Raw genomic sequence first — 12,550 nt, 5'->3', positions numbered from 1 at the left:
TTTTTGCGATAGCCGGCTATTCTAACTACTTTTACTATTTCTTTGGTGTTATTAAGTTCTTGATAGAATAAAAATAATCATGTCGTTTATTGGACGTGCTCTATTAAGACAAGTAAGTATTACTAATACAAACTGCGTGCTATATTAGCTAAAACATGACATTGCAATTACGTAACAATGTTCATGCATGCGAACGTGAATGTAATTTATAAATATTTATATTAACTTGAAGGTGCCTCTGTTGGGCAAACGTATTGTTGGACAGCAACAACAGGCCGCACGTCTGCTGCATCAGAGTAAGTCCGGGAAAGTTGCCAACTTATGTCACTAAACTGTTTTATCTATAGCTGCTCCACTCTTGGCTGTGCGCGTGCAGGAGCCGGCGCCGGACTTCAAGGGCTTGGCTGTGGTGGGCAATGACTTTCAGGAGATCAATCTCGAAGACTATAGAGGCAAATATCTGGTGCTGTTCTTCTATCCATTGGACTTGTAAGCAGATGAACTTTAGCTTTCAGCTGTCCCTCTAACGTTTGACTTTGCAGCACCTTTGTCTGTCCCACGGAAATAGTTGCATTTAGCGAACGCATTAAGGAGTTCCACGACATCAATGCGGAGGTTGTGGGTGTCTCAGTTGACTCGCATTTCAGCCATCTGACCTGGTGCAATGTCGATCGCAAGAACGGCGGTGTTGGCAAGCTCAAGTATCCTCTACTGTCGGACATAACCAAGCGTATATCCAAGGACTACGATGTGCTGTTGGATAATGAGGGCATTTCACTGCGTGGCACCTTCATCATTGATCCCAAGGGCATTTTGCGCCAGTACTCGATAAACGATTTGCCAGTTGGCCGCTCAGTGGATGAGGTGCTGCGCCTCATCAAGGCTTTCCAGTTTGTGGAGGAACACGGCGAGGTGTGCCCAGCCAATTGGAATCCCAAAACAAACCCAGCAACCATTAAGCCTGACGTGGAAGACTCCAAGCAATACTTTAGCAAACATGGCTGAAGCTCATCACCTGCTAAGCTCACATTCATCTCAAAAGACAAACAGCTTTGTTTTTTTGTCAATCCTTTACTGAAGCATAAATACAAAGTGTTTAAGTAGTCACAATAAGTTTTTTTTTTCAAAGATAATTGAATAATGTAGCATAAGCGGTCAAAGATTACAAAATTTTAATTAGCTGGAGGAGGAGGTGGTGGCGGTACGCAAGGTGGCGGCGGCGGTGGTGCATAGCCGGAATAACTAGGATAGCTTGGATAACTGCCCCAGGGAGGCATGGGCGGCGCACTCGTGCCAGGTGGCGGAGGTATGAGTGGCGGTAATGTGCCCGGTATGGGCGGATTAATCGGCTCCGTTGCTGGTGGCGGCGGCTGCATTGCGCTCATCCAAGGCATCAACGATGGCGGCATGGGCGGCGGCGCATGCGGCACTGGTGGAGCGGGCACAAATGGCGGCATAGCCATACCGTGATCCATATTCATGCCATGATCCATGCCAAGTTCCTGTGGCGGTCCGCCCCAACCGCCACTGTTCATATCTCGCTGATCGCGCGACGTGGAGCTGGGTGGCGACTGTATTGCTTGCAGCTGAGTTGGTTTCTTGTCAAAGATGCTGTAACTAGCGCGATGCAGTTGCGGTGTAGGCGGCGTATCATTCTTAGCATTGGGCGGCGGTCCCTCGCCCAGCTCAGCCATAAGACTCATGTATTCCTCGTCTATTTTAGCCTGCGAGTCCTCACAAGCCATGCCCGGCACACCAGAGCCCGGACGCTTGTTGCGACAATCCTTGGTCAAATGGCCTGTGCCGCCGCAAGACGTGCACACTATGGTGTTCGTTATGATTGGTTTGTCCGGACACTGCCAGGACTTATGATCCGTGGAGCCACAGGTGCAACGCTGTACATCATTCTCACGCAAGGTGCCATTGAGCTGCGCTAGCTCGCGCAGTTGCATGCGACGCAAATCGTTGTGGCCTTCGGGCACTTCAATGCCCTGGCGTATAACATCCTTGATCTTGTCGACAGCCTTGCGTACTGCCTCAGGATTTGGCGCTGTTATGAACGCATGCAAAGGTTCATCTTCGCCTGGAAGCGGCTGTCCATCCTTGCGACCCACTTTGCCCTCCTTCACAGAGCCTTTGCCACGTATAATTATCTTGGCTCCCGTGTCTTTTTCCATGGCCTTCAGCGTATTGCCGCGTGGACCAATCAACAGACCCACAAAGTTTATGTCCGGATGCTGCTCTTGAGGAATCAACACCTTATCGCTGACGCGCGTTACAGGCGGCCTAAAAATTCAGTAAGTTTAGTATTTGACAAGTTGCTATTAATTGTAACCTACTTGTAGTCAGCTGGTGGCTTGAACTCGGGATTAACCGCCTGCATCTTGACAATCAACTGATGACGCTGCTCCTCGAGGCGCTTGCGGTAGCGAAACTCACGCGTATTCAAGCGTTTGCCATCAGAGCTATATATGGGTTCCGGTGAAGGCGATCTGTGGATGAAAGAATAAAAGAGAAAAGCGAAATTTTTGAAATGGGGGTCTCAAGTAATTGCTGACATTTGATTTATACATAATGGAGCTTAGATATAGTAAAAAGTAAACTATCGTATATGCTTAACACAAGTCCTGTAATCATGAATCAACATTAATTAAATTGCTGGTGAATTAAGAAAAGAAGAATTTTGATTAATTCGTTTTGATTCGATTATATGTGGGCTGGTCTGTTGCTGCCCGGAAGCATCACACAACACTTCAGTTATAATGGGTTCATATTTCTGCAATATGCTTAAACGGCTTTGAGGAAGAGAGAATAAAATTAACATTAATTTAATGTAATTAGTTTTTTTTTCTGCTGCTGCAAGTCGCTCTTTAAACCGTTATATCTGCTAACGAAAATGCTTTACAAAATTATTAATTAGGCTTGGCATTAGTTACAAATAATTAAACATACGTTTAGTAAGGTCCACTCCCAGCCCACCCACAAAATTTGCAAGTTTTTTGTGTAACAAATTGAGGATTGCATAATTCAATTCAAAATATCCTTGCCACCTGTTCAAAAACTGTTTACCGCAAGTCACCCGAAAAGTAATGTAATTATAAAAATCATTTAAAAGTAAAAACATTAACAGCTTAAATTAATTCCGGAACTAAACTGATTAAGTGAAGAATGGTTTCAATTTTGATTTGTGCAAATACAAAATAAATGCTTCCTGCTTTAAGCTGTTAATGCTACCTATATATAAAAGATTAATTTTAAAGTTTGAAATAAATATTAAGAGTGTTTAACATCGATTTCTATGTTCATGCTGCAATTAAACCTGTACAACACTTGATCGAGTTGAGTTTCGAGCTCCATCCCATTTCACTGTGGAAGGTCTGTGTCTGGGACGGCTGTGGTCACTTTCGATTAACGGTTAACGGATTATAACATGGTGAGTTTGTTGTCTGAGAATGTAATTGTTTCAAACCTTTCTTCTGGTGTCTGCGTGATGCCGAGATCGCCGGTACGTAGCTTGCGGCTGATTTCCTCGATTTGGAATTGAACTGTAATTAAAAGTCGTTAGAAAAAAGAAAGAAAATCGAGCGCAACCTCGACATTAGTAAAAATTAGACGCTAAATAATGTAGGCATTATCAGAGAGAGAAAGCAAGAGGACGATATCATTAAGTTGGGTTGGGACTAAGGGACTAGGGGAGGAACTTGATATATAATATTGTTTTCATATTTTCACTATGTGTATATCATCCGTTCAACCGACGACAGAGGCGGGCGACGCATGCCTAACTAACTGGAAAATTGATGAGCAATTTATAATTACAATAGAAATTAAATTTGTTGATTGTTTAGATTAGTTTAGTACATATGTGTTTTTCTCTTTGCAGGTAATTAGATGAGGCTTTTAAGTGGTTTTATCTAACCGCTTGCAACTCGTGTCGTCTGTGGAATCCCTTCAAAAAGAGAACGATAGATTATTATAGTTTCCTCAATGCAAATTGTTTTTTTTTTTGTTTGTTTTATTTTTGTTGTGTTTACGTTTGCTTGCACGTCCTCGGACCTCGAACTAAAGCTGGTTAACGGTACGGGTTGCTGTGATCAATCTGCGACTATTTTGTGGCTGTGTTTGGTTGTTGTTTGCTCATTAATTTGTCATTAGACTTATGACTAAAACTTAACGCTAACTTAGTTGCATACTAACTACATATTTAAAACAACTTGGTAAACGTTACCTAAATATGCTTCCTGCTGTGCCGGATCCAGTGTTGATGGCAATATTGTTGGCATGCCCGGTATAAACGTCTTATCTTTCTCAGTGCCACCCCAGCGTGATTTCCGCTTGCGTTTGCGCTCAGCTGCGCTGTCCACTTAAATAAAATAAAAGTTAAAGATAATTTTATATTTGAGCCATACAATACTCACTTGAGTTCTCCTCCATCCCATTGCTTGCCGAGTCATTGCTATTTTGACTGCTGAAGAGTGAGGCAAAGCCTTTGTTATTGGTTGCATTGCTCATGAGCTCTTGTATAGTCTGTGTGAGATCAAAGCGTGAGTTGGTTTCCTCTCTAATCGTCTCCAGCTGTGACTGCTGTCGCTCAAAGAGCGAAAGAGGCTGCTGTTCGAAGAGCGAACTGCGATTACTGGAGGTGTCAAACGGATTTACGTAGGCACGATCGCGGCTACTACGATCCCGACTGTTGCGATCTCGGCTGGCGCGCTCACGACTGTTGCGGTCCCGACTACTGCGATGCGTTTCATTCTTGCGACGATCGTAGCTGCGACTACCTGAGCGACGCCTCCGACTGCGATCATAGTCATCCCGGCTACTGCCACCGCGCGAGCCGCTGCGTCTGGAGCGAGAATCACGGTCTCTATCGCGCCTGTGCTCGCGATCCTTGCTGCGTGAACGCTTTCGACGCCTATCGTAATCATCATCATCACGGCTGCGATGTGACCGCGACTCGCGTTCACGTTCTCGATCCCGGTCCCCACGGTCTCGGTCCTTATCGCGTTCCCTACTATCTCGTCTGCGACTCTCCCTATCTTTGCTACGCTCACGATCTCTGTAAGTACACAAATTTGTTAACTTCAATACCTTTTATCTAAAAGACATAACTTACTTGCGCTTTTTCTCACGTTCCCTGTCTTTATCCTTGTCTCTGCCACGGTCTCTGGAGCGCGACCGGTCCTTATCTCGACTGCCATTGGTTTCTTTGCCGTTACCGGCATACTCCAAATCAGACGTAGCGTTCATATTGCAATTATAAGTAAATTATAATTTTATTTTTAGTATTGCACTTTCATATGCCGCAGTGCCACACACATGTACACTCCCGTCGTGTACTATTTACGCATAAGTTGTTAGTAAATGTTCCAGTAAGTGTTGCGAGCAACAGTTATTGGTTTGTTAATGTATTTTTTGCTTATTTTTATCAATTATTTTCTTTATATATGCAGTTTTTATGCATAAAAATTATCAGTCAAAGAAAATTTTCGCTTCGCCGAAAATTAGAGATGGAACTTTTTATTTGATTAGTGATGAACGAGACGCTCTAATAGTTCACTTCAGCGACTCAGAAGAACTTCTCGCTACGTATTAAATGTTAAGCCGTATTACAGAAACCATTTAAATATTATATTGAATGTAACTTACAAAATATGAAGTTTAGTATGTGTGGGCAATTTTTTGTATAAATATAAATATATTATAAATATATTTATTTTATTTATACAGCCGGTAAGAATCTTTTGACTTGGTTCACACAAAGTGGAGGTAAGTCGATAACTTACGCGAACGTCTCGCACGTGTGTTTTGTTTTCGTTTAATTTTATTTAAAACAAACGTGCAAAATGGTAGCGAAGAATAAAAAGTCCAGCGCCGATGCGGTTTACACTAAGAAAGCGGTCCAGAGCAGTAATCCTTTCGACACATCAAAGCCTCAAACGGCTAAACGTCTTAACCCTTTCGATGTGCATGTGAATAAGGAAAAATTCCAGATTTTGAACCGCATCTGTAAGCATGACAGGGGCAGGCCAGGAGTTTCGCGTGCCAAGGCGCTGCAAAGACGCGAACAGACATTGGGCAAACAGTACTCCACTAAGCACAAGACTAACAAGTTTAAGGATCAGCGGATTGGCAAACACTTGACTGGAGATCAGCTGAACGAGTCTGTGATGAATGCACGCTATTTGGCTGAGAAGCTGTCACAGGTGCGCGGCTCACACAAGGCTGAAAAGTTTAATCTAAATGATGACGAGCTGCTGACGCATAGAGGCCAAACTCTTGAGGAGATTGAACAGTACAGAGATGAGCGTTCCGATGATGAAGAGCTGGAGGATGAAGGATTAGATGGTTTGTCAGCATATATACAATAAAGCAACTGCTTGCTAATTTAATTCTTTATTTTTTCAGCTGAGTTTACGTCTGCGGCACATTTTGGAGGAGAGGGTGACAAGCCACAGGATCGTCAAACAGCCATTGAGGAAATGATTAGCGAACAAAAGCGTCGCAAAAATGAAATAGCTAAGGAGAAGGATGAAGTGTACGATATGACAGAGAGACTGGATGCTAATTATAAGCAGCTGCTGCCTCTGGTAGCCAAAGCCACAAAGGATGAGATGCGCGAACGGCCGCCACCAGATGCTTATGATAAGTTACTAAAGGAAATGATATTCGAGCCTCGTGGCAGTGTTACAGACAAGCTCATAAATCCAGAAGAGATGGCCAAGCAGGAGGCAGCACGTTTGGAAAAACTAGAAAATGAACGCTTAAGACGCATGAAAGGTGATGATGAGCCCACGGAGGCTAAAGCACAGCCCACACATCGTTCAGCAGATGATTTGGATGATGGTTACTTTGTGGCGGGCGATGATGATAATGCAGATGATACTTTAGCTTATGATTTGGACGGAAATCTTGGCACACACTTGCACAGCAAGAAGGTAGCAAAGAAGGATGCAGTAGATAAAGAATCAGGTGATGAAGATGAAGAGGATGAGGAAGAAGAGTCTGGCGATGATGAAGGAGAGGAGGAGGAAAGCGGCAGCGAAGATGAAGTGGATAACTTGAGCGATCTCAAAGAGTCCGAAAGTGAATCGGAGGCAGAAGCGGAACCAGCGGCCAGTAAAGCCAAGAAAGCAGCCAAACAAAAGGCAGTGCCAGCGATGGACACCAGTATACCTTTTACCATTAAAATGCCCAAGACCTATGAGGACTTTACAACGCTCATGGCTAAATATGAGCCACAAAAGAGATCAATTGTTGTGGAGCGCATTATCAAGTGCAATCATCCCAAGCTGGAGGGCGTCAATCGTGAACATGTTGTCAAGCTGTACGCATTTTTGCTGCAATACCTTAAGGATCTGTTTGAAGATGCCTGCGAGCAGGATATACACTCACACTTCCAGCTCTTGTCCCAACTCATGCCGCAGCTTTACGATTTGACGCATTTGAATCCGGATCGCATGTCCAATACGCTGCTGGACGTAATCAAAGAGAAACACGCAGAATTTCGCAAGAATCACAAAATATATCCAACGCTGGATACGCTTATCTACTTTAAGCTTGTTTCCAATTTATATTCCACCTCGGACTTTCGTCACCCGGTAGCCACGCCCACTTATATCTTTATGCAGCATATAGTGAGTCGTGCGCGTGTGCGCACACGTCAAGATATAGCCATGGGCCTGTTTATTGTAACCATTGCAATGGAATTTGGCACGAGATCCAAGCGTATTCTGCCCGCTGTCTTCAACTTTCTGCAGGGCATAATACATCTGGCCATTCCCAAACAGCAGTCAGATAAGTCGGACATTGCGCCGCCATTTGAGTGTGAAGGACCCTTTAGCAAGCTCTTGGCCGTTGCCAGCAGTGAGGAGTGCAAGCAGTTGCAGCCAGAACTGCTGGAAGCGGGGGATTTGGTGACACTCACGATCACCTCAGACTTCAAGGTGCGCGCATTGAACTCCAGTTTGCTGCTCATCAAACAGTTAATGACGGAGCATGTGCAGGAGCACACAGGCGCTTGCTATCTGGCAAGTCCTTTTTTGCCACTGCTCGAACGTTTGCCATTAAAGTCTTATCCCGCACATATAACTCAACACTACAAGGAAACCAAATCAGCGTTGGAGCTGCTAGCGGCGCAAAAAATGAAGCCATTGGCGCCACCAGAGCGCAAACCTAAAGCCTTGCGCCTGCTGGAGCCCCGCTTTGAAGTTGTTTACGATGACAAGCGCAGACCCAAGCTGTCCAAGCAAAAGGAAGAGCGTGTCAAACTGCTGGCGAAGATTAAGCGTGAGAAGAAGGGCGCCATTAGAGAAATTCGTTTGGATACGGCCTTTGTGCAGGATCTTAAACTCAAGCAGCAGCTACAAAGGTAAGTCTAAGAAATGGTTTAAATTCAAAATCGTATGTTAACCTTTTCTATTTTTTCTACAGCGACAAGGAGCGTCATGAGAAGGTCAAACGCATCTACCAAGAGGCATCCATACAGCAGGGCGAACTCAATGAACTTGCGCGCGCCAAGAAAAAGAAGAAATTTTAAATATCCGGGGAGTATTGAAAGTGTTAATAATGTAAACAAGTTGATAATTAAAATAACAAATCAAAACAAACGATGCTATTTATGTCTGCTGCTCAGAGATCTGTCGGCAGCGCAGCGTAGCCGCCTCCACCGCACCCGCAACCGCTGCACGAAAACCTAGAGAACGAAAGATTAGCTTATGCTTTTAATCTGTGACGTCATTGGCTTACCTGACAGCTCAAGGTGCCTTAAGGCCGCTGCCGTCGAGCCAGCTGGACTGGTAACATTATCTTTCAGCTGCCCAGGATGCGTTCCACACTCACGCACCATATGCCCCGAACCCATTACTGTCTGCGCTGCCAGGCGATAGGCCAAATCTCTGGGCATGCCCATCTGCACGGCCCCATCAGCCAGCGCTTCTATCATGACAAACACATAGGCTGGACCGCTGCCACTTAACGCTGTAACTATATCAAGCTGGGATTCATCGCAGGGCTCACAAGTGCCCACCGCCTCAAGCAGACGTTTGGTTAGCTCTGCATCATCATCGTTGGCTTGACTGCCGCGCACATAAACCGAACAACCGGAGCATACTAGAGCAGGCGTATTTGGCATCACGCGCACAACGCGTGCAGCCGGCAATAGGCTGGACTCGAGAGTTTTCAATGTAATGCCCATAGCCACCGATAGAAATAGTTTATTGGCACTCAATGGCTTAATCTCTGCCAGTACTTTGGGCACCACCTGCGGCTTGACAGATACAAAAACAATTTCTGATTGCTCCACAATGGGCGCATTTTTAACAAGCGTCTCTATGCCCAGCGCTTGAAATGATTCCTGTGACATCTTGTCTGCTGGGTGTACGCTGGCAATAATGCCACTGGGCTTGGTTAGACCTGCTGATATGAAGCCTTTGGCTAATGCCTTGGCCATATTGCCGCCGCCGAGAAACCCGATTTTACCAATGGTTGCCATCTTATGACCGGTGACTGCACTTTACGATGTCGGGGTAACAACTGTTTCATTGGCTCCATCAGTAAACAAATCCAGGCAGTTTGATAAGTAATCTAGTCTTTGATACGTTGTAATCGCACATCCCCATACCCCACACCCCTTTACAGTTCAATGCTTGAACAACAGCAGAGCTATAAACAAATGCTTAACCGCAATTTCTTATCAGCAATTGGTTTTTATCAGTTCAAAGCATAGAGACAGGCATGCATGTTTCAATCAAACATTTGTCTAGCGTACTTTGGCAGCAAAGAAAGCATATAGAGCTTGTGACGTCAATTTGTTTATTAAAAACTGTAACGGTTTTCAAAAGTTTGAAAAAATTATATAAAATTTGGTGCAGGTTGGCAGCTCCCTTCAACGTTTTGACGTATCGATATAAACTATCGAAGTGACACCTTAATCGAGACGTGTTGTCAGCCCACTGTTATTGTATTGTCATGTTAAAAAAATGTTAAACAATAAAGTTGCAATTTTACACAATTAAAACTAGTTAATTCACAAGCGCATTAAATTTAAGCGATTTTCAAGGTTAAAACACGACTGCGCATTAAATACAACACAACAACGTTAGCGGAGCAGAGTTGAAGTCGGTGCACTTAAGATTTTGGTGTTTGTTGTTGATTTCGCTTTCGCACATTTTCACTGTGCAGCTGCGACGGCGACTGCGACGGCCAGCTGTAATTGTTATTATAATAACAACAACAAGGAAACATAATTTTCGAGGTTGGTGCTGTGCTAAACAAACATCGGACAACGTTGACGCAAAATAAACACACATACACATACTTGCGTATACAGAAATGCATTTGTATGTACATAACGGAATATAACATTTTGGAGCACTGCTAGGGCTCCACAGAAAAATTAGTGACAATCGTAACGACTACTGACATTAGTATTATCAAAATTAAATTTGCGTTGCAATTGGCCACGTGTTTTATTTTGCATTCATACACCTACGCACTTACACGTATAGACGATGCTTTACTTGACTGTTATCAATTAATTCGTTTAACTGACAAATTGTGTTCTCTCTGACTGATAGAGCTCAATTGTTTTCTTTTTCTTCCCTGCTCCGCTTTTTACTTCAAACAGACGCAAAAGCGCCCCAAAAATTATTTAGCAAATAATGTCATCATCTTCGGCGTCCGGGCCAGGCGCTCGCAAGCAGCCCACGGCCGTTTCTCGCATGAAGCAGGATTATATGCGTCTTAAGCGTGACCCGTTGCCGTACATCTCTGCCGAGCCGTTGCCCAATAATATACTGGAGTGGCACTATTGTGTCAAGGGTCCGGAGGATTCGCCGTACTTTGGAGGCTACTATCATGGCACACTACTCTTTCCCCGCGAATTTCCCTTCAAGCCGCCATCGATATATATGCTAACGCCAAATGGACGCTTCAAAACAAACACTAGACTGTGTTTGAGCATTTCAGGTAAAGGTTAAGCTTGGAAACAAATTGCAATTTACTAAGCAAACGTTTTTTTTTTTGCAGACTTTCATCCAGACACATGGAATCCCACTTGGTGCGTGGGCACAATACTTACTGGGCTATTGAGTTTTATGGTAAATACTTGATATTAAAAGGCTCTGCATTAAGCTGACTCTATTGTTGTTTTCAGCTGGAGAGCACACCTACACTGGGCTCCATTGAATCGTCAAACTACGAAAAGCAAATGTTTGCACAAAAATCGCTTGCATTTAACCTGCGTAACGCCAACTTCTGTGAGTTGTTTCCGGACATTGTCAGCGAGATTAAGGAACGCCAAGGAACGCAGACTGGCAGCGCCACATCGAAAACAGGCGCAGGTGCTGCTGGCAAAAGTGCAAATGGCCTGGCTAATGGCAATGCAGCCAAAGGCAGCTTAAATCAAAATGATAATGGTCAACAAGCCGCGGTAACGGATCCAAATAACACTGAAGGTCTGGCAGCAGCTGCAGCTGCGGGTGCTGATGCAATTAGTGGTGTAGGTGGTGGTGCGGCAGCTCTACATAATAGCGCACGAAATTCCTATTTAAATTGGCAGTCGATTTATTCGAATCTGGTGATCATAATCTGTTTTGCAATATTTGCACTCATTGTTAATTACGTGATCAAGAACCTGAATCAGGAATAGAATTAACTTGTAAGCAATCAGTACTAAATAGCCTCTGTATTTATATATATGTATGTATATGCGTATGTGTGTATATTTAATATAGTTTACTTAAAATTAGTTCTTTGTTTCAGCGCTCAAAAAAAAAAAAAATCATAAATTGTGCACTGCTTGAAAAGTATTTGCCAAAGACACCGCTTACCGCCCCCCATGCCCCTAGCCTTCCTCTCTGGTCTGAAGCTATTGGCATTAATGTGAACTATCAAATTCAACTTATCCAACATAAATTGTTTTGTTATGTATTCATTATTAGTGTAAACTAGTTATACCGAAGATAAACAAAATACTTTAACTTCAAAACACATACACATATTTTTATGAATTAGTAAAGAGTAAGACATGCGCATCTACAATGTATATCAACCAACACATATGGGTTTTGCTTAATATTTAAACTAACAATAAGACAGCTTTAATGTTTAAGTTTTCAACTCGATGCCTGACTTGAGAGTTATGTCCCAGACAGCAATCACATAGATACTCTGTGGCGGCACGTACTGCACCTCTCAGCCAAGTCCAGCGGGATAACATTAAAGTTCGGCAACTTTGGAGCAGACAAACTGACGTAATATTTTTGTTACAAGTTCAGTTAGTGTCAACGCAGACAATGAGAAAGTTTTCAGCTGCTGCTGCTGCTGTTGCTGCCACTTGCAACTTTTTAGTTTCTGTTGCTTATTTAATGAACTTCAACAGCTTAAGCCAATTTGTAGCTGCAACTAAACAAAAGATCTATGTATCTGACACACACACACACACACATGCACATGCACATGTCGTTGTACTAAATTTACGATGCATTTGTTCGTGAGATTAATTGGGAGAGAAGTATCTGCAGGGACAGTCTCAAAGCGCCTTGTCTGT

General features: G+C 43.6%; 5 protein-coding genes across 7 annotated transcripts; 3 read left to right on the top strand and 2 right to left on the bottom strand.

Annotated features, from left to right (window-relative positions):
• On the top strand, nt 1-1,105 carry LOC108603953 (peroxiredoxin-2). The gene is made up of 4 exons (XM_017993146.1): nt 1-112; nt 233-296; nt 348-489; nt 543-1,105. Exons 1-4 carry the CDS (start codon nt 80-82, stop codon nt 1,003-1,005), a joined length of 702 nt encoding a protein of 233 aa, XP_017848635.1. The 5' UTR covers nt 1-79; the 3' UTR covers nt 1,006-1,105.
• A 46-nt stretch (nt 1,106-1,151) lies between these two features.
• LOC108603952 (splicing factor 1) lies at nt 1,152-5,455 on the bottom strand. The gene is made up of 6 exons (XM_017993145.1): nt 5,117-5,455; nt 4,419-5,059; nt 4,229-4,363; nt 3,470-3,545; nt 2,340-2,492; nt 1,152-2,286 (listed from the first exon to the last, which is right to left on the bottom strand). Exons 1-6 carry the CDS (start codon nt 5,248-5,250, stop codon nt 1,173-1,175), a joined length of 2,253 nt encoding a protein of 750 aa, XP_017848634.1. The 5' UTR covers nt 5,251-5,455; the 3' UTR covers nt 1,152-1,172.
• A 341-nt stretch (nt 5,456-5,796) lies between these two features.
• LOC108604010 (nucleolar protein 14 homolog) lies at nt 5,797-8,604 on the top strand. Its single transcript, XM_017993253.1, has 3 exons — nt 5,797-6,348; nt 6,409-8,371; nt 8,434-8,604. The coding sequence occupies exons 1-3, from the start codon at nt 5,847-5,849 to the stop codon at nt 8,537-8,539; spliced, it is 2,571 nt and encodes an 856-aa protein (XP_017848742.1). The 5' UTR covers nt 5,797-5,846; the 3' UTR covers nt 8,540-8,604.
• Nucleotides 8,534-9,541, bottom strand: LOC108604013 (pyrroline-5-carboxylate reductase 3). Its single transcript, XM_017993255.1, has 2 exons — nt 8,749-9,541; nt 8,534-8,695 (listed from the first exon to the last, which is right to left on the bottom strand). The coding sequence occupies exons 1-2, from the start codon at nt 9,491-9,493 to the stop codon at nt 8,619-8,621; spliced, it is 822 nt and encodes a 273-aa protein (XP_017848744.1). The 5' UTR covers nt 9,494-9,541; the 3' UTR covers nt 8,534-8,618.
• A 438-nt stretch (nt 9,542-9,979) lies between these two features.
• LOC108604011 (ubiquitin-conjugating enzyme E2 J2) lies at nt 9,980-12,049 on the top strand. Of its 3 annotated transcripts, none has more exons than XR_001915335.1 (5): nt 9,980-10,255; nt 10,628-10,968; nt 11,029-11,099; nt 11,156-11,700; nt 11,764-12,048. XR_001915335.1 is itself a non-coding variant. In XM_017993254.1 (4 exons), exons 2-4 carry the CDS (start codon nt 10,662-10,664, stop codon nt 11,648-11,650), a joined length of 873 nt encoding a protein of 290 aa, XP_017848743.1. In that variant the 5' UTR covers nt 9,980-10,255; nt 10,578-10,661; the 3' UTR covers nt 11,651-12,049. The 3 variants fall into 3 exon arrangements, 1 of the variants encoding a protein (XP_017848743.1); XR_001915334.1 differs by having other exon boundaries at nt 10,578-10,968; XM_017993254.1 differs by having other exon boundaries at nt 10,578-10,968; nt 11,156-12,049.
• The last annotated feature ends 501 nt before the right edge of the window (nt 12,050-12,550 follow it).

This window comes from Drosophila busckii, chromosome 3R (genome assembly GCF_011750605.1).
Source record: "Drosophila busckii strain San Diego stock center, stock number 13000-0081.31 chromosome 3R, ASM1175060v1, whole genome shotgun sequence".
Classification (NCBI taxonomy): domain Eukaryota; kingdom Metazoa; phylum Arthropoda; class Insecta; order Diptera; family Drosophilidae; genus Drosophila; species Drosophila busckii.
This window is presented reverse-complemented; position numbering and strand designations above follow the sequence as displayed.